The sequence below is a fragment of the Nothobranchius furzeri genome, chromosome 11, assembly GCF_043380555.1.
Source record: "Nothobranchius furzeri strain GRZ-AD chromosome 11, NfurGRZ-RIMD1, whole genome shotgun sequence".
NCBI classification, from domain to species: Eukaryota; Metazoa; Chordata; class Actinopteri; order Cyprinodontiformes; family Nothobranchiidae; genus Nothobranchius; species Nothobranchius furzeri.
Window position 1 is genome coordinate 20,758,672 of NC_091751.1, and position 22,145 is coordinate 20,780,816.

At 42.6% G+C, this 22,145-nt stretch overlaps 1 protein-coding gene across 1 annotated transcript in view; it reads right to left on the bottom strand.

Moving 5' to 3' along the window:
• lpcat1 (lysophosphatidylcholine acyltransferase 1) overlaps nt 1–22,145 on the bottom strand; it is a 74,803-nt gene that overhangs the window by 18,499 nt on the left and 34,159 nt on the right. Inside the window, exons 7-11 of the mRNA XM_070556204.1 lie at nt 15,318–15,376; nt 9,250–9,284; nt 9,074–9,128; nt 7,674–7,756; nt 7,461–7,586 (exon numbers count right to left, since the gene is read on the bottom strand). Of these exons, the coding sequence (XP_070412305.1) occupies nt 7,461–7,586; nt 7,674–7,756; nt 9,074–9,128; nt 9,250–9,284; nt 15,318–15,376 (358 nt within the window). The remainder of the gene's footprint in view (nt 1–7,460; nt 7,587–7,673; nt 7,757–9,073; nt 9,129–9,249; nt 9,285–15,317; nt 15,377–22,145) is intronic.

Here is a 22,145-nt window from a genome sequence, read left to right on the forward strand (position 1 = left end):
TGTCGATGACATCTTGATGAGGAGTCGAACCTTCGAGGAGCACCTGGCCGAACTCCGTCACGTGCTGCAACAGCTCGCTGACGCCGGAGCTAAATTGGCGATTGTCAAGGGACAGTGGTGTCGAACCAAAGTGGAGTATGTTGGACTGCTGGTTGGCCCTAATGGAGTCGAGCCCCAAGCGGGACGCATTAGAGCCATTCAGGACATCAAAGCCCCAGCTAATCTGACCGAACTCAGGAGCTTCCTCGGAGTCTGCAACTACTCCAGGCAGTTCATTGAGGAGTACGCTGAAATAGCGAGGCCCCTCACTGAGCTGCTTCAGAACGACACACCTTTCGTGTGGGACAGACCCCAAGAACTCTCCTTCCAGTTCCTAAAACAGAAGTTGGCGTCCGCACCCTGTCTGGCTTACCCAGACAAGGATAAAGAGTTCTACATAGAGGCGACTTTCTCCTCTCACTGCCTGAGCGCTGCTTTGAAGCAGAAACACGACCAGGACATGAGAGTTGTGGCATACGCCAGCAAGCCTCTGAGCAAGGTGGAACTCCAGTTCTCAGACTGTGAGAGAGCCCTCCTCTCTACAGTCTGGGCTGTCGAACACTTTCGTAGTTACATCGGTGGACAGAAAGTGATCATTGAAACGTGTCATCAGCCTGTCACCTTCCTAAACAGCCAGCGTCTGCGCGAAGGAAGAGTGTCAAACAGCCGCATTGCGACGTGGATGATGGTGCTCCAAGGATACAACATTGAGGTCAAGTATGGTCAGAACACCAAGCTAGCGCTAGGACAAGGGCTAGCTGGCTGCCAGCACTGTGACTCTGACTCCGTCATGGGCCCCCTGGACACACCTGCCGCAGTCTACCCAACCGCATCCAATCATCGCTACTTTGATGAGAATGTTTGCCAAGGGCTTCCGAAAGTTTACACTGATGGATGCTCCTACCTTCACGAAGGCCAGCTCCGTGCTGGGGTTGGAGTCGTTTGGGTTGACTGTGACACCAAGCAACCAAATCACTACCGGTTGGGCCAAAAGTCTAGTCAGTACGCCGAAATTGCTGCAGTGTTGATAACCCTCCAGCAGGCGGCAGCCTTGGACATCACTCAAATCGTCCTTTGCTCTGATTCAAACTACGCTAGACACAGCTTCATCTCTCACTTCCCCATGTGGAAGGAGAACAACATGAAAAACGCCAGGAACAGAGACGTGAAACACTCGGAGTTATTCCTAGCGTGTGATCTGCTCACCACTGAGAAAGGCATAATGGTCTACTGGAAAAAGGTCAAAGGTCACTCCAGGACCCTAGGTCCGGAGAAAGATGGTAATGACGAAGCTGACCGCCTTGCTAAGCTCGGTGCTGACCAGGGAACCTGTTGGGAATTCAAAGACGAGTGGCTTCCACCCAAGGCCGTTCACGAGGTCTGCGCGATTACTCGTCGCCATGCTAAACAGGCAGACGAACCTCGGACCGTTGAGGTACCAGTGTTTCTAGGCAGACAACCACAGGATGCGGACCTAGTCACCATGCAGGAACAAGATCCTGACCTGAAGCTCATCCGCGAGCTTCTCCAAAAGGGCCCGATGTCTAAACAACCATCACCACCTATTGGTGCAAGCCAAGATTTGGTAAACCTGCATCGTCAACTCACGCACCTGAAACTACAAAACGATTTGTTAGTTTACATGCGTGACGATCACAGCCCGCCGCGCTGGGTTGTTCCACTCGACCACAGAGGAGTGATGCTTGCCTACGCCCACGACACTCCGGTTGGAGGTCACCGCGGAGCAAAAGCTACCCTCGCGTCACTGACAGAAGTAGCGTATTGGCCGTCGATGTCCAAGGACGTACACAGCTATGTCCAAGGCTGCCTCGTCTGTGCCCAGTTTCAACCCTCCCAGCCGCTTGCTAGAGCACCACTGCAACGCAGGGGAATAACCTTCCCTTGGTCCCACCTGCAGATCGACTGGGTTGGACCGGTTCCCAAATCGGCAAGAGGAAACAAATATATGCTAACTGTAACTTGCAGTTTCACAAAGTGGGTTGAGTGCCTTCCAGCGCCAAACGATACAGCCGTCACAACCGCTGTACTGCTGATTAACCACGTTTTCAGTCGATGGGGACTTCCACTCTGCATTGACTCTGACCGAGGAACTCATTTCACATCCAGTGTAATGATGTCCCTGTTTGAACTTTTGGGAGTGGAAGTGAGATTCCACCTCCCCTATCACCCACAGTCATCCGGACAGGTCGAACGGATGAACCGCACGGTCGTCTCTATGCTCAAAAAGTACGTCTGCTCCACTGGGAAGGACTGGGACGTCAAGCTCCCTCTGGTCCTGATGGCCATACGGTCCACTCCACAGCGATCCACGGGGGTTACGCCCTTTGAGATGATGACCGGCAGACTGATGACTCTACCACTGCACCTCCTGTATCACCCAGAGGATGTCAGTGTTGCCACTGCCTATACCGCTCATCAGTATGTGGCAGACTTGAAAACACACCTCAGAGCTACGTTCGCGCACGCTCAGAAGAAACTGGAGACCAACGTAGAAGGCGCTAAAGCCTACTACGACCAAAAGACAACCAGCCGCGAATACGAGGTGGGTGACAAAGTATTCTACTTTCGGTTCGCCCAACCGGCACGCAAACCTAAGAAGTTCCTGCCCTGCTGGTCAGGACCATTTGAGATCGTGGCAAAACTCTCTCCAGTTGCATACAGGTTACGCATCACCAAAGCGAGACAGGAGCCTGTCTACAAATGGGTGCATGCAAACCAAATCAAACCCTACGTCAAACCATCCCCGCGGGTACAGAGACCAGACTCCCCGCAGGAGGTAGACGTAGTCGCTACATAGTTCTATGCATGGAAATGGAAAAGGGGGGGAAGTGCACGTTTAACCCACTAACATGTACTAACCGACAAAGAACCAAGCCCCCCCCGCCGTCATTTTCACTAACCAAGAGAAACTCTTCCTAGAACGCTAACAGGAAGTACTTACTAAAACCTTACAGGGTACTCTTGTAACTGTCAACCTACATTCTGCTCTGATTAATGAATCTCTACGTGCAATCAAGACTTTGTCTGAAACCATACATCAGGATATTGTGTACACATGAGTGGTGAGAGATTTGATGCAGGACCTGCTCAGGGAAGTAAGTTCCACGCTGGACAGCTTGGTTGAAAGTCGTATTTCCCCGTACTTGGTACCACTGGACCTGCTCAAAGATAGCTTGACAGCTGCCACCCCTCTACTGTGCACCTTTCACAAATCCACCTAGCGTACAGCCTAGGTAGTGCAATTCCCATTCACGTTGATGCAGAAAATTAGAACTCGGTTTCCTGTTACATGTTCCCATAATTGTGACACCTCACATCTATAGGTTTAAGTCGATGCTGAACATTGGTATTTGAAAGGACGGTAGGCATTTCCACTTTGAACTAAAAACCTGGCACTCCATCACCTCAACCTCGAACAGCATGATTCGGAGATTGAGATCATGGACGCTTTCCGGGGTTATAACTTTGCCTTCAATTTAGAAATTGACCAACAATTACTGATTGAAGGAACCAAATTTGCTAAGTTCACACAAAACCCGCGTGAACTTACTTTGACGCCCAAGACGCTACATTGACACAGATTATACGACTTTAATCTGCACATTGGTCGCCCTGGGGATGGAATGGCTCATCACGGCCGTGATAGCTTATTCCGCCTACAGGCGTGTTAATAAACTCCAAGATAAGATGCACTTGCTCACCTACGGTGTGCCTCGTAACCGCGTTCGGGGAGACTCCAAGCGTGAATGTACCACACCTGTCTAAAGGGGGTGAGCAACATTTTCTTTGTTATTCTGTAAACCTAAGAGTAGTTCTCAATTTAGTCTACCTCACATATTTATCTGAGTGTTGCAGTATGTCACATTCTTTATTTTGAATACACACTGACTGTATGACCTAAGAATGTATTTTATGAGACCTCAAGGTTGCTATGAATTTTCTTGGATGTTATATGTTTTTTTTTGGGTTTTCTGTATTTTTGTTTCTTACTTGGTCACATATAAACTAGTGGTTATGTGCCGGCCCAGCTCAGTCTGTCAATGACTCTGTCTGACGCACCAGCACATTGTAGTACCTCTTAGTTTTATGGTCCTTGTTTTAGCCCAAAGACTGTCCTGATCCACCCTTTGGACCAAAAAGGGGGGAATCTTGGGACCACATAGGTCAATGCGCGTTTGCGAACTATGGACCTCGTACATCACCGCGTGATCCATAAACTGAACTGTATGGCCGGCGGTGAGATGCCTTTGTGTCCCCTCGTGGAGTTAACCGCCCACCGACATTCCTCCTTCTACACTACTACCTCTCGCATGGACGACATCATCATTGCGTACCACCTGCGTGAGTGGCTTCTTCTCGTTATGCGCGTTGGGGACTATCCCGTTTCCTATCCTCTTTGTGCCTGACCAGGATCAAAGACCAAAGGCGCCAGGATCCAAGACAAAGACCAAAGACAAAGGCGTCCAAGGAGACCAACGTCCTAAGGGACAAACCCACCTGTGCTTCCGACAATCAAGTCGACCTACGTTCATGAGGAACAAACCCATCTGTGCTTCCGACGATCGAGCTTTGGGCGCGATCCCCGAAACCAAAAGGGGGAATGTTGAGGGTCTGACCTCATGAGGAAATTACTATGCAGTGATTTTCTCCAAAATGACTGTGCTTAAATTGCTCTGAAAAGCAAATAATCACATCAGCGCCAAGAAACTTCATTTCCCATGATGCTTTGCACACGGAAGCATTGTGATGACGTCACCGCCTAATACCAGAAACACGATCTGCGGGAGGCGGGAGCTTGGAGCTTTCCCGCGACTTCAAAGACTATAAATCATGAATGAGACAAAGAAACCTCGTTCTTTTGCCCAGGATACCTGGCGGTGAGGACACGCTTGTCGAACGCTCCGACTTCTTTGAGCACGCGGAAGCTCTAAGAGCCAAGTTGAGCCCACGGGACCGCTGATCTGCTCGTTTCTGCTCCCCTCCAGCTGATGTTTGAGGACACAGAACCAGCTGAGGGAAACAACAACTCCATCCAGCTCTCAGAAACGCTGTAAGTTATAACTCAGCACAGAAAGAAACTTTGCTGTCTCTGTCCAGCCCGTGGAGAAACACTCGTGAACGCCAAACAACGGAGAAAGCATCAAACCGACGGATGACGCCGGAAACTGCGGAGAAAAACGGAGAACCGTCAAGTCATAACAGCGGGGGACGCCTTGCTGCTTTGGTGATCAGGAAACTCATTTTTTTTCTCTCCTTTTCTTCTCCCGTTTCCTCTATAGTCTCAAATAAGCAATAAACCGCGTCTATTGCTTAAAAAGTAGCTTCGTGTTTTCCTCTTTCGTCCCAAACACGTCCGTCGGGTCATTTTGAAAGAATAAACTGCTTATTGATCATTGTTTGGTATCTTAAAATGGTTTCTGTCATGGCCAGGCTGAAACTAAAAGATATTAATTTGTGATTAATCTTTTGTGTTGTTTCATGATCTTTTGAAATGTTTTGAGTGATTTAAGGTTAAGTTACTACTGATTCTAAGTGCTTTGGAAGTTAAAGTGCAAGTTGCCACCCACACTTTAGCCAGACAAAGGGGTCAGCCATCTTGTATTCAAGACTCCATTTTGAATCCATACACACGCACACACACACACACATACACACTACTCCTTTGTGAGAACAAAGGACCCCATTCATACATCCTCCATCACATGCAAACACATCCATCTTCAATCATATCACACGGTTATTATTCATCTATTCCACTGTTTATTCATTTGACAAATTGTTAATTAAACGTTATAAAATTCAGATTTTCGTCTCCAGTAGCTTTGTTGTGTCGAAGAGAAGTCTCTGCTCCAAGGATTCTACGAACTTCAAGAAAGACTGATAAGAGTTTTGGATTCAATTTTTCCCCGGAAAAAGGGGAATGGTGCCCCGTATATCTAAGAATATCTTAATTAATTAATAAATCAGTAAATATTTACATATTTACAGAATTTATTGAAGAATCCAAAAGTAAGTTAACGCTTGCGAATTGTTCGCTCCTAATAACCCCAACATCAGTATGTAGAGGGCGACAACGTCCTCTGCTGCCCACAGATAAACGGAGAAGGAAGTGACGCGCCACCATCAGCGTCAGCCTGAAGAAGCCGGCAGCCGTCGGCGAAACTGTAGCTACAAAACAGGTAAACAAAACTGTTTCTGTGTTTGAAAAGAACGAAAGCATGGAATTAGAAAGACACAGCAAGAACACACCTAAGACTTATTTCTTCTTGTTGGTTCTGGTCCATTTTGCTGGTTCAGGTGAACGAAGCTCCCACTCCAGACCGGAGCCGGTGGGTTGCAGACAGACTGTGCGTAGATGCGGCAGCAACACAGGGAAATCCACAGATAGTAAAAAACGAGCGCATCCCAAAGAGGTTTCTTCCCGCCCTACATTGTCTTTCTATTGGCTGAGCGGTTGCTAGGAGATTGTACTTCCAAGTTTTGAGCGAGAGCAGAAAAAATCCGTGAGAGCAGGGAGCAGACTTGTGGGAGGAGTTTTGATCCATGCAGAGAAAAGGTTGTCACGTGAGAAGAAAATACCAGTGTAAGAAGGTTAAATCTGAGTGCAGAAACAAAGATTTGAAGGAGAACAGAGTATATTTAAAAGAGAGAGCAGACATTTTGAGTGCAAGCATTACAAGTTTTGAGAGCAATAATATAAAATCGTATTCTCAAATTAAAAAAGTTGGTCTCGATATGAAATTCTTCTCTCAAACTGACAGTTCAAGTGCTCAATTTCTGGCACTTTAATTCTTCCATAGAAGTGTTTGTACCGTGTTATCATACATACTTTAACATGTATGTTGTAGTTAGCTAAAGGTTTACATCAGAATCTGTCCATTAAAAGAGCAAAAGTAAGAATCTACCAGAGTCTTAATCTTTTGTTTGAAAATGCACCAAAAGGAGGGGTGGTGTGGCCAACGAAGTGGGCGGTTCCACGGCAGTGACTATCAGTAAAAGTTATTTAGTAGTTTTAATGGAAATCCCCTTACACAGTTCCTTTATCAAAGGTCTGATCATTCTTATGGATACAGTTCATAATTTCAACAACAGGGAAATTAAAATGAAACTCAATGTCCTCAAATGGTGAAGCAGTTAATAAGTTTTGTTTACATAAAGAAAAAATAAAAGTTCCAGTAAGTTTTTTAATAGTTAGGCTAAATGCAACTTTCTATTTTCTATCATTTAATAAAAGTATTATTAATAAAAGGGAGAATTGATTAAATGTCTCTGGAATCCATCTGTACGCACATGCTTGCGTCCTTCTACCAACAGGTGTCAGCGTCCACACCTAATCCACTTTCAAGTCATTTGTGCTCCTCATCCTGTTCAACAGGTTGGTCCAGTCTCCTTTCACTTACCCCAAGCGACACAGAAGCTGGTTGAACTGCAGCAGGCTGCTGGAGTTAATGATGGGCAGCGGACCCTGGGACAGGATGATCTCCCGGTCGTCAAACGACAAGTCTGTCAGGGGTGTACCCAACGCCCTGTCAGAGGAGCATATGACACACAAGCAAACGACTTAACATGATTCAAACGCACCTTTTAGCCTAAACGCCAAGGTGAACACCTACTTGGCCATGAGCTTCCTGACATTACTGGCAAACAGAGTAGGGTTGTCTTTCTCCTCGTCTGATGGATAGTAAACAGGCAAGTACTGAAGGATACAGGAAGGTAATGTCAGGTCATGCCTACCACTAGGGTTGTCACGGTAACCGGTATAGCGGTAAACCCCGGTAAAAAAGTTGACAATAAAAATAACCGTCCAGTTTTTAAAAAACTAAATTATCTCGGTGGGTTTACCGTGGCCGCGGTTTAGGCGCGGTGACCCTTACCAGCCACCGTCGCTTCAGCTGAAGTTCCCGCGCACACGCACTTTTTAGTTTGCAACGGCACCAAAACTTTGAAGCTGAAATAATGGCCGAAGGAGGAGATGGCAGCGCCCAGGACATCCATCAGCCCTCAAAGAAGACTAAATCGGAAGTATGGACATATTTTGGATTTCTGAAAAATGCTGAGGGACAGTTAATAGAAGACGGCTATCCCGTTTGCAGAACGTGCAGGAAACAAGTGTCTGCAAAAGGCAGCAACACTTCGAATCGAATGGCACATCTGCGTGACCATCACCCACGTCTCTACAGCCAGTGCAAGGTAAGTTAACATTAGCATTTTAGCTTAAATGCATGACGTGAGGACTTTTGGTTGAGGGAGAATGCAACGAGTCGCCGCAGCGTCCTCTGCCAGCATTTAAACCGTGTCACGGACACCCTGTTGCTGGATGAAGCATCGTATTTGTTGATGATGAAGAGAAATATACAATTAGTTCCTTGTCATTGATTTGTTTACTTATTCAATGCCATTTATACTTGAACATTTGGATTTGATTACATAGTGTAGTAGTTATTTTAGTCATTTGTTTAAAGTGGCTATTTATTTTAAATACATATTTTTTAAGGTTGACTTGTACAGCGCTCAAGTCAATTGTGGACTGGAGTTTTAGATTTTCATTTTGATAATGAAGAAAACAAGTATATGAGAAAACAAGTGGTGTTTCTTTGATTTGTTTACATATTGTTTATGTTTTGAATGTTTGGATTTGTATAATTTAAACCTGCACTGACTACTGTAACATGTTCCAGAAAAAGAAGCTATTTGTTCCTTTACTTGTGAAAAGTTGCACTTTTGCTAAGGCTTTGTGTTATTTTAGGTTTAATAAACACTGTTAAACCTTTTCAAAACTATTTCAGTTTGTGTAGAACAGGACTATCAATGCTTTCTGAACTTATGCAACACCGTTTAAAAAATACTGCGATAATACCGAAAACCGTGATAATTTTGGTCACAATAACCGTGAGGTTAAATTTTCATACCGTGACAACCCTACCCTACCACTATATCATAAAACATACCAATGGTATAGAAATTCAGTAAGACTTCATATAAAAAGGAGACTTTCTGACTTTAATACTCTCACCTCAATCTCCATTGAATTATGAAGTTGGCACAAAGTGAGCCATAAGATCTTCAACCTTCCAAAAAGAAAAGGTTACCAAAGATTAAAAGCTCTCCTGCACATCTGAGTTCTTTCCTATCAAAAAGGGAAGAACTATAATCGCATGATGTAACAGACAGATGGTGTGTAGAACTCACGCTCCAGGGCCGCGCCACGTCCACGAAACTGTGTCCTGAAGAGAAAATAATTACTTGGATGTGAATCATTTCATATAGCTGGTTAAACATGGAATATCCAGGCAAACAGGATATTAAAATAGTTTGAGTTTCTCTTGGCGTCTAGCCACTTCGGTGATATAATTAAATCTACCGTGACTCTTTATTTTCCTTATGAAGAAGTTAGTTTTGAACTTGTTACCAACTAACCCATCATGTGTGGTTCTGTTCTGTGAGAAGAACCCAGAATACCCAGAGAAAAGAAAACACAAGCAAGAGGAGAACACGCAAACTCAGTGAATAAAGGCTTCAGCTGGGAGTTGAACCAAAGACTTTCTTGTTGCAAGGCAACAGTACTAACTAAGCCTTTTGAACCCTTCGAAGAGGTTGTTAAAAATTATGGATTTGGAGTCTTACTTATTAATATTCATGATAGGCAAACACCTTGCCTCTGATTGGCTAACATCAATAAGACTCTTACGCTGCCACCATTTGCTCTACGTTGATGTTTTATTTCCACTAATAAACACATTTAATTGTGTCTGTATGAAATGTGTTGTATAAATAAAGTTGCCTTGTCTCATTTACTGGAGTTAGACGTCCCACATTGAGTAGCCTCTGTCCCATGTTTGACGAGATGGGATCTGGTCACCCTAATGTTGCATGACAGTAACGTTAATTAATATACTCTGTCCTTCTTGCGTAATTTTTCAGATACGTTTTGAACAGCAAAACGGGACATTGGCCTTCCAAAAAGTTCAACTTTTGTCTCATCAGTCCACAAGGTATTTTCCCAAAATTCTTGGCAATCATTGAGATGTTTCTTCGCAAAATTGAGACAAGCCCTAATGTTCTTTTTGCTTAACAGTGATTTGCGTCTTGGAAATATGCCATTGGAGGGTCATGAAGGGACTGTTTTCCTTTCTCCTCAGGAAGAACTTATCTCCCTGAGATATTGCTCAAGGCCTTTTGATGCATCTGCATCTAAACAGTTTTAACTAGCTATTTGCCTCCTCCTACAGCTCAAGAGAAGAAAGAAAGCCAAGAACTCTCTTCTCTATTGAAAAATCAAATACCTTTGTTAGTCCAAATAATCATGTAAAGCTCAATGTTAAATCAATCTGTGAAATAAGAATGTTAATTACATGATATTATAATCCTATGATAGTATTTTAATAAGTAATTTAACTTTTAAACTACACACTAGACTGATTGCACGTAATGTTAAGATCACATGACACATTCCTTTGTCTCTCCAATCAGAGCTTTCCTGTCTGATGCGTGGCATAATCTGTGCGGTGTTTATATTTGTTGTCCAATTCTGATTCGACCATAAATCAAAACAACTGAATTATAAAACTAATTCCCACGTCACCCTTAACTCAGTTCAAACATTCTAGAGTTGCGAGTCGGCCACTCGAAACTTTTTAACCACAAAGAACCTAACGACAAGCTGGAAAATAAACATGTTGCAAGCTCCACCTGACGCAACGCTCCTTCAGAGTAAAAGCTGAACTCACTGACCTTTCAGGGTCCCGCTGACGCAGTCAACAACTGCTGCTTACCGGGAGGCAATCCCAAGACTAGTCTGTCGTACCGTACGCTGTTTCATTGGCTTCGGTACCGAAGGAGGGTCTGAGCAGGGGCGCAGATAGGATTTTCTAACTGGGGGGGATAAAGTTCCAATGTACCCTTCCCCAACACACACACACACACACACACACACACACACACACACACACACACACACACACACACGCGATTGCAAGCGCCTTAACTAGAGCTCAGTCAGTTTGTGTAATTTCATCCAATAGTTTATGTAAAACTAACACTTTTATACACGTGTTGAAGCCATTATGCAATGGAACGCTGGCAACAAAGCTCTGCCTGATCAACACTATAAATGATAAATGATCCGCACTTGTATAGCGCCTCTCAGAGTAAGGACTCCAAAGCACTTTACACAACAGTATGTCATTCATCCATTCACACACACATTTGCACACTGATGGTGATGAGCTACGATGTAGCCACAGCTGCCCTGGGGCGCACTAACAGAGGTGCCCCACTATTTAATTCAGTCATTTGTTATTCTCCCAATCAATTACTAACCAGAACCTCATGCTTTATGCAAAACATTAAATGAAGTTTTTGTTCTCATTTGTTCTTGAATTTCTTTGGATCTTGGCATGATGTCTAGCTTCTGAGGTGCTTTTGGTCTACTTCTCTGTGTCAGGCAGCTCATATTTAAGTGATGTCTTGATTGAAACAGGTGTGGCAGTAATCAGGCTTGGGGGTGGCTACAGAAATTGTACTCAGGTGTGATACACCACAGTTAGGTTACTTTTTAACAAGGGGGCAATTACTTTTTCCACACAGGGCAATGTAGGGTTGGATTTTTTTCTCCCTAAATAATAAAAACCATCATTTAAAAATTGCATTTTGTGTTTACTTGCGTTATCTTTGACTAACGGTTAAATGTGTTTGATTATCAGAAACATTTTGTGTGACAAACATGCAAAAGAATAAGAAATCAGGAAGGGGGAAAACAGTTTTTAACACCACTGTAGCTTCATATTCTGTCATTTTTTCATTGAGACTCATTTTTGGTTGAATTATCAGATGAGTGTATAAAAATATTTTCAGAAGAAGGGGAAGGGATCTGAGTAAGACAGGGGTGTTAACGTCCTCGTCGGGTGACCAAACTCTGACCCCCCCACCCCACCCCCGGCAGCCCACCACAGCGGTTCAAAGCAATTCTAGAGGAAACCCTACGAGCTGTGACTAGTTTGACAGTCTTCTTCTGGAAGTTACAAGCAGAGGTGGAAAGTAATGAATTACATTTACTCACGTTACTGTAATTGAGTAGCTTTTTTGTAAATTTATACTTTTTAAGTAGTTTTTAAAAGCTGTACTTTTACTTTTACTTGAGTAAGTTTTTAAATAAGAATTGTAATTCGCTACATTTTAAATCAAATCCGTTACTGAGTAAAAATAATTATAGGCTTAATAAATTAAAAATATTACGTGTAGCAGCGTTGGAATGGAAAGAGACACCTGCATGAGCGCCGCGTCTAAACCGTGGGGGTGTGTGGGGGTGTACACTTTAGCTCAAAGACATCAGTTCAGTTCCTCAACTCACTGTTTACCTCCTCTCTCCCTCCTCTCCTGTGGGTTGGAACCCGCACCTTCGCGCACCGGTGTGACGTCATCAGAAATCTGCTCGGTTCGGTAGCCGGACTCGGTTCCGTGTTTGAATTGTGTTTCTCTACCGCTCCGCACGGAAGCGGCAAAATTACGTTTAGCGCTCCTAACAAGCGGAATCTCAGCGCTCTGCTCATAAAACAGAAGACCTGCAGGCCTCTGTGAGTTAAAACATCCTGATGCTGTTCAGGTGTAAACATTGTGCTCCATCTCTGTGTTTGAACTCAGAAGATGCTCCTTGATGCCACAGATATGTGATGATTTAGCTTGTTTCTTTATTTTACTCCAGAATAAGAGATTAAATTATTACTAAAGCAATTCAGTGTAGTTAAATTAGTCATTCAAATGATTCTAACATGCTGCAGTGTGTGTGTGTGTGTGTGTGTGTGTGTGTGTGTGTGTGTGTGTGTGTGTGTGTGTGTGTGTGTGTGTGTGTGTGTGTTACACATATAGGACTGTATGAGACAGCGTGGTTTCATCAGATCCATGCAGTCCTATATCTTGGCTGAAGTAATGGCTCAGGAAAATAACATATTTCATACATAATGACGTCTCTGCAGTGTTTATGATAATATTTTATCTTATCTTTGGTCTGGGAGGTGTAACTTATCATGATACAAGCCTTTTAAAACACGTTAAAGTGTTACAAGAGGAGATAAATGCATGAATTTAAAGTTCATGTTTGGAGGCTCACGCTGGTGAGGAAACACCGTTAGTTCTAGTAACACCTGGGCTCCCAAGGCCTGTTCTGACAGGATGGACGTTACGGGACCCTTAAGGATTCCAGTTGGATGATTGGAGGACTATTTAGGAGGATTGGAATGAACAAACTGATTTCAGTGGTGAAGGGTTAAAAGAGTGAGTGAACCCACTACCAAGGATGAACTTTAAAAATCAGCTGTTCTAAATAAGCATGAAGGTCAGAGAGGAGCTCTAGGATGGACATGGATAAAGGAACTGTAAAGTAGAGGTAAAGTAGGGCAGGGCCAACATTAACAGCTGTCATACGGTCCATCTGAAATGTTTGACTGCATTAGGCTTGTTATGTGACAGGTTAGAGCACAGTCTCATGTTAGAGTTTTGTCATGAAAACACTGAGATACCTCACACACTGATGGCATCTTAAAAAATTATTTTTTCTCAAAATAAAGAATAATTTTAACCACAATTGAAACTTACCATCCTAAAAAAACCTCATCCAATCATGTGCACGTCCTGTTCTCACTGATTGGATAGAAATCCCTCCTTCAAGCTGAGCGTGTTTGAGTGTGTGTGTGTGTGTGTGCGCGCACACACACGAGCGAATTGTGAACTGGCGTTATGATTTAGCACTACTTAGCCATCCTTACGCTGACAAAAATGTAACTAAGCAACTTTTACTTTGAGTACATTTTGTTTACGATACTTTTTACTTTTACTTAAGTAAAAATTTAGGCAAGTACTTTTACTTGTAATTGAGTAAAAAATTATCAAAGTATTGGTACTCGTACTTAAGTAGGAAATTTTAGTAAACTTTCCACCTCTGGTTACAAGGAATGTTGCCATTTACCGCAGCAGAGTGGAACTCAATTCAATGAATCATTTCATATTCGAACGCACAACTAGGATAAGGCTCCCAGTTTTACTTTGATAATCGATCATGCTTAAGAAGAAATAAAAAAGTATTAATACGTTTCTTAGTGAACCTCACCTTTATTAGATAGAACATTTTAAATACTAAATTAGGCCCAAAAGTATCAAATGTGCGGTGCATCTATGTAACATTAGTTTGTGGAAAACAGGCCTTTAATGCCATCATATACTCCCACTCATGATCCTAAATGCCTAATCCTCACTAGGGTTGTGGGTAGCTGGGGCCTAACTCTGGCAGTCATCGTGGGACAGCCAAGAAAGGTCACTAGTCCATCTCATCATAAACAGTGTCTCACTCACACATGTTTTTGGGAGGAAACTGGAGCAGCTGAAGAAAATCTACTCATGCATGAGGAAAACAAGGTACCGCCATGCATAAAGGGTGCAGCTGGGATTCACACCTGCAACCTTTTCTCTGCAAGGTAACAATGCTACCAACTGCACCACCATGCAGCTCACAAACCAAACATTCATCAAAGAAGACACCTTCTATGTGATGAATTAAGCATTATGGTGATTATGAAATACACACATACACAGACTACTTCTTTGGTTTTGTGTTGGTTTACTATTAATGCATCAGCAATCGACTGAAGAACTTGATCTATTGAAGTCATATAAGCAAACTGAAATAAGTGTAATTTTAATAAATTGGCAGGTTTTGTTTCAAATAAAAGATGCGCTCTAGTTAGCATTAGCCCTAACCCCAGTCTATCATTAAGCTGTTTGTTTCAATTATCTGTTGTCCCCAAATTCAGAAGAGTGACTGCAGGAAGGAAGCTTAAACAAAAGCTTTCTAGGGAAACAGACCTAGAAGCCAAGCAAGTAATAAGACGTATTTAATTTATGAGAGAGTGAAGACGGGTGCTGAGAGGGAGACATGACACCTCTCCTCCAGTGTGCGCATGTGTGTGTGTGTGCGTGCGTGCGTGCGTGCGTGCGTGTGTGTGTGTGTGTGTGTGTGTGTGTGTGTGTGTGTGTGACAAGAGTACTAAAGAGCAAGATGGGGATGAAATTTCACCCCACTGGAACATGAAGTCATTCAACACATCGGCATGAGGACTAGAAACCTGTGACATCACGGGCGTGTGAGCACACAGCGGATGTGAAGGTGGAGACAGGATCGACACAAACGAGGAAACGGCCATGGAGTCATTAAAGAGAGCATGGAATGAATGTGGCCAAATTAGGAGGGGAGAGGTATCAGTACTTACCAGCTTGTCTGGGTACCGTAGTGTCACTGGCTGCACTGGGAGTCCTGGGATAAAAGCTCCTATAAAACACACAAAAGGACAACAATCCAAACATGTTTTCTAAACTAAATTATCGACCCTGTGCACTGTTGCTGCTCACAGCTCTGCATTTGGATTTTATACAATGAACCATTTAAAGGGTAACTAGGCAGTTTTGGCTTGCTTTTAGCACCCCCTAGTGTCCGTTTGTAGAACTGAAAGTAAAAAACTCCTCGCTGTGCGTTTGTCGTTTTAACACCCACCCTAACAGCTGACTTGTCTCCCCAGCCTTCATTAGTGTATAAAGGGGCGGTTTATCACTAAATTAAACAAATTGGCTTTGTTCACAATATAATAACATGCAGCAAACGTGCTGGAACCAGATTGCAGCGCCAGGTATGTCACCTCTATTTTTTCTATATTCCAAAAGAACGGACCGGCAGTGGAATTATTCTGGCCACAGGGGGCGACAGAGGCTGAATAACCTTTCATTAACCTTGTAAAGGGTCACTTTAGAACAGGGGTCGGCAACCTGTTCCCATCAAAGAGCCATTATTACCCGTTTCCCACAGTAAAGAAAACACTGGGAGCCACAGCAGCTGCGGCGTTGTGGGCGGGGCCTACCCTCAGACAGCAGAGCGCTTCTCACAACAGGTGACAACAGCCAGTACCGGTCGCTCGTGTACGTCAAAGTTATCTTTCATAAGAAGATAATCAATGAACGATTTATATAAAATGGATCCAGAAGTTGTAGCCCGTCTCTGCCTACAATATTTAGATATTTTTCACCCTGTTGGTAGTTTTACTGAGCAGGTGCCACTTTTGTCATACGTTTCTTTTTAAAACATGTTTAGACTGTTCAGAATACAAATCCAGGCTCTGTCACGTTTGATTGTTGTAATTAAACTTTGTAGGTGGGGAAGGTCAGAAAAGGATCCGATCAATTTGTTTTTCCCTCATTTACAGCGACGGAGATAACGGTGCAGTACGCCTGGCTCTGGTGTTAATCAAGTTCAATTATATCTCTTTGCAACAATTTTCACAAGAAAACAGTTAAAAGCAGGGCTTGTGTTGACCGGATAGTTCCCGTATTTGACCGTTTATTTTGACGGAGAAAGAATAGAAAGAATTACCCCGACGCATGCAGACGAACTGACATTTTATTCATTATGCACATCGCAGATGTAGCTAAATCACTCAAGAAAAGATTTCCATCTGAACATCTGAGATGGACACTGCTCAGCGCAGCTCGCTGTCAGTGCATACGTACGGTGCACAGCGAGCTGAGGATGTGGAGAGGGGCTTGGAGCGCGTCGCAGAACCAGAGCGCATGCAGGAAGATTCCTCCGACTGAAGCGAGACTTGTCACTTAGAAAATGTTCCCTGATTATGAAACTTTGGCTGAATAGCGCTTGTTCCGGTCTCCAATGTGGCGACACATCCAGGAGCTGAGGAGAATCCCAGAATCTCACATCCTCTTCAGCTCAGAAAGCGCCGATATGATTACGCACAAGCGTGACGCGTCAACCCGGTCTCACAGTCAGACCGGGTTGGAACTGTTCAGGTTTACGCAGACAATCTTTACATTTAGAATTAGCTTACAGATGTAAAATTAATGCAGTAAAATATAAAGCATTTTATTTAAATATCCATTCATTATTTTACAAGCACAGAGAGCCGCATCAGATGAATGGAAGAGCCGCATGCGGCTCCAGAGCCGCGGGTTGCCGACCCCCGCTTTAGAACAACCTAGCTCATGAAAATGATTTTAAAAAAGGAAAAGTTGAAAAGTAACCCTTGAAATGAGCCTTAAAGTTTAAACAACAAGCTCCTAGAATCTGTGTGACAGCGGATCTTCATGCAGCTGATGCAGCCAACAGCTTCCCTATTGAGTATCAATATATCCTGCTGAAGACAGAAAGCTACATGCAGTATTGGTTGCAGGAGAAAGACCCATTCAAGCTATTGTTAGTCCTTTGAATGACTTGTTGAATTGAGACTGAAACAGGGTGGGGTGAGGGACTTTCCACCTTGTCCTAATATAACTAAATACAGTACCAACTAATATCATCAAGAAACATGCACCGACTGCACAGAGGTGTGCTAACGTCTTGGACTGTAGTTTAAATGTCAGTGAGGCATTTTGATGTTCTTCAGGTACTCAAGTTTCCTCCCAAAGTCCAAAAACTGGTGTGTTAGAATAATCTGAGAGATTACGTATAAATGTGTATGTGTTTGAAAGAATTTGAGTGTGTAGTTCAACACGCTCACTTTTCCAAAGTTTACCAACTTCACAATGCTGCAGCTAATTAACCATTTCAAAAGAAACCACCCACACACTGTTAGAGCAGCTGTCAGGTTTTCACGTGTGGACGGATGAAGAACAGGACTGAAAATTCACAATTATCATCTGGGAATAAGTGGGTCATGACAGCAAAATCTGCACTTCTTCTGCGACCAGTTATACTTGAATAATGATCTTTTATTCTGAAGGCAGTTGTTCAAAGTTTTAACCTTTTTAAAAGTGAAGGGAAACTTAACACTTATCTAAACTAAGTTTTAATTTGTCATAATTTAGAATATTTTTTACCATTTGTAAGGTTTGGGTTTAACTGATTGTTAGGCATGATTCTACTATTAAAAGGAGGAATCATTAGACTAAGTCATGGCTGAGACGGTCTTCTATTGCAGGGGTTTCCAAATTGGGGTCGGGAAGGGTTCCCCACAAGTTTGTCTTTGCTATGGTTGTGTGGCTAACAAGCTTTCATTAGAAAAAGTGACATTTATAAAATCCCAATAACATACCCTACAGTATTATCAGAACTCCATATATAAGTTATAACTCTGTATAAGATTATGCCGTTATGGCTGCTCTTGAGCGCCGTTATGGCTGCTCTCGTGGTCTGCCTGTATCTGTTCTGTCTACATGTGTGTGTAACCTTGGTCAGGCTGTGCTGCGGAGTCAAGTTCCTATGCTCTGGTTCGCTGGAGCGCTGGCAATAAAGCTTTTTCTGATTCTGAGATAGTAAATGATCACATTTAATGCGTGTATGTGTGTAGCACTTGAGGTTGGGGGTCCTGGCTTGTGTTGGACACGAGCAAAGGGGTCCTCAAAAAGATTCTTTTGGGAAGCCCTGTTCTACTGTGATTCTGCCCGTGGAAGTTGGACGTTTTTCTAATTAGACAATCTAAGTCTGAGCTCCCGCCTCAGCTAAATTCAGATGTTTTCTTGAAATATAAATGTAGATTATTCTCATTTCATCAAAATTTTCTTCAATTTGAGACAAAGTATAAATTTGATAACTTGTTAAATTACATCCAACAAACAGCCAAATTTATTTTATAACCCAGACATCACACCTTTCTGAGTCACATGTTTCATCAGAGTTCATTCATTGTCTCATTTAATATCACTGTGAATCACCATTCATGATCATTTGCCATTCCTTATCATTAATGTAGTAATAAATAGATTTTTATAAACTATATTTTTGTCTCTGTGTCAAATTATTATAAAGTGTTGTTTCCTTGGATTAACCAAAGTAGTTTCATCAGCAATCGGATGTTAAAGGCTCATTAATATTGATAATCCATATTTTTATGGAAAATTATATTTTACTGAATACCTTTATATTCTATTGATAATTTATTTACTGTAACCACCTACAAATCGTTACAAAAATAAAGGACTTTAGTAAATTTATCTGCCCGTGTCTCTAAACCGCTTTCATAAAATAATGTTGCCAATTTACCGCAAAGCTGAGCTGACATGTGGTCGTTCGTACGTGGTTAGCCTGTGGCGGTAGTGTTGCTGTCATGTGCTTTTCACAAAAGCTTACTTGATGGCATTATAAAAGGGGGTATGGGGGCGGCATCTGTGCTGTTATGGACTTCCTTTTAGGTTGAACGTAACTTGATTTTAATTGTTGTGCTCCTTAACTTTTTTCACAAGCCATTCCAAAAGGTGGCTGTCCTCCTCAGTACTTGTGAACAGTGCTTCAGCTATAATGGAGAGAAGCTCCCAGATCTCTGCATTGCTCCAGTTTGCCATCTCAGCTGACCTTGTGTGCAAAAGTAGAGCCTATTGCCTGTGTTTACTTTCAGTTTGAATATAGTTGCTCATCCATTTCTTGTTCTTTTCTTACAGTTTAGTAAAAAAAAATGTTTTTTAAGTTACCCGACATATTTCAGCTAGTATCCCTAGCCATCTTTTGAGATCGCCGGTGTTGGTGGCGTCACTTCCTTCCCGTGGACAAAAGGGAGTGACGCCACCAACACCATTGATCTCTGATGATGGCTGGAGATTCTAGCTGAAACACGTCATGTAAAAACTATTTTTTACTAAACTGTGTAAGAGAAGAACAAGAAATGGATTCCAAATAAAAACACAGAATGAACGTACAAAAGAGTGAATATAGTTGCCAGCCAGGGCTCAGCGGACATTCCACACGTGATCATGGCATCATCTTCTGTTGTGACAAGGTGCAAACTTCATTCACAAGTCCAGCATTAATTTATTACAATTAATATCAAGCTTGGTGGCACAAAAGCAGCAAAATTCCTGCATCATCCAAAATGTATGCCAAAGCCATTCCAAACAAGCACCATTCCTGAGCCAAAGCCATCTTTGTAGTTTTTCCCTGCCGTAGCTCTAGCGCTCTAGTGTTTATCTAGATTCCTAGGCTACAAAAAGAATGTTCAGTGGAGGCTCACACACACACACACACACACACACACACACACACACACACACACAGAGAGAGAGAGAGAGAGAACACCTGCTGCAAGCTAATGTTTACCAAATATAGGGATATTAATAAAACTTTAAACAACTAATGGCTAATTCATTCTAGTCTTCAGGAGGTAGAAGCTAGTTCATAAACAAAAAACAATAAGGTGGATTGGTGCAGCGTGCACTGTACTGGTCTGTCATGGTGAAGAGAGAGCTGAGCTGAAAGAAAGAAAAAATTAGAAATGGCTGAAATGAGGTTGGTTGGATGGATGATGGATGGATGGATGGATTTTGCTAAATGATGAAAAATATTGGGGTTAAAATTCTGCTCTTCACCAACCTTATCACCAAAATAAAGGTCATATTAGAAACTTCTACAGAGAGATGCACCATATATCAGTATGAACTTCTGCATCGGTCGATGTTAGTCATTTTTTAACATATCTGTGTGTGTATAAATACATGTATGTTTTTGTAATCACACATATAAATCAATATAATTAGAATATTAGTAAGTATTGGTTATCTGCCATAACAGCAATATTATTACTGCATATTCATATTGGCACACATTTTAATATTAGTGCTTTTCTAATTGTGTAATTACGTAACAAAAAAACTCAATTTTCCTGGAGGCCTGTAAGCCAGTCTGGTATTTCCAAACAAAGTTTATGAAATTCAAGTGGTCCATGTAAAAATTATTTTAATATTAAAGGGGCATTATGGAAGTCTGACAGCCAAAACATGTATAGAAATAATAAATTTCTTCTTCATACATTCTCCTGCAATGCCCTGGTCCTGTAGAATGAGCCCTGGCATTTTTACTGTGATTGCCTGTTTTTCTGTAAAATCACAGAAAAAGAGAGATGCTCGGGTCGAGCAGGCTGCTTCATGCGCGTTCACGCTCAGGCACAGCCCGTAGCGTTTGCTATCCGTAGCTTTAGCAGCAGAGAGTGAGGTAGTGCCAACTCAGCGACTTTGTCACTGTTCCTAACGCCTAGTGATGAACCTAGCTACATTTCTGAGGACCCTTAGCTACTTTCTTCTAGATATTTCCTGCAAATTAGCAACAAAATAGCTATTTTCGCTCCGAACCGTTCTTTGAACGTTGTTTCAGCTGTCATCAAGGATATAAATGTTACATACAAATGACGTCACCGGCGTTTTAGCTCACCTAGTAAGACATCAGACTCTCATGCAGAAGACCTGGGTTCAATTCTGGATGTGAACATAGTTTATTTAGAGTTTCTTTTTTACATTAATGGTATATTTTTTACAGTAAGATGCCCACATTTTTATTTGATACTCGCCGAACGGCATTGAATTCACAGATAAAAAAGATGTGGGTTCAACTTTCATTTTGGAACAATTTTTCAAGCAAGGGAAGGGAATGATCTGAGCATGCAGGAGGACTGACCCATCATAAACCTTTGTTGGCTGTGCTGAAGAGAAAGGTACAGAACCAAATTATTTAATTAATTAGCTGCAGGTTCTCCTGTCCTCTGGGCCACACACACACACACACACACACACACACAGAGAGAGGACTGTCTCTGCTGTTATTTTCGTTAAGGAGTGTGCACGTACAGCATGTGCGCCTCGTGCACGAGCCTACTTTTGAAGCTGCTGTTACGCTTTTGGCCTGAGGGGGCAATCGCGAGCATAAAAATTCAAAACTCCGTAAAGTCCCTTTAATATCTGTATAACTAACTGTAGGGTGAACACACTTACTTGTACCCTAACACACATCAACGATGAGGAGCTGTGCTGCGAGACAGAGCTAAAGGAGAAATGAACATGCTGGGTTGTCCAACACACACACAGACAGATAAACACACACAGTGAAAGCAAGACAGACCCGCAGGGCTTACAGAGAATGACAGAATTACAGACTGGAAGAAAAGGGGATTAGAAAGAGCTGGCATCAGACAATGGCTGACATTACAATGCGCTCACACACACTCACATATACTTCAGGATGTTGGCGTAAAAGCATGTCCAAAAGAGATGAGCCTAACTTTTATAAACATTACGGTATTCTAGTGAGAACGTGAATGTCCCAACCTGCTGGGACAATG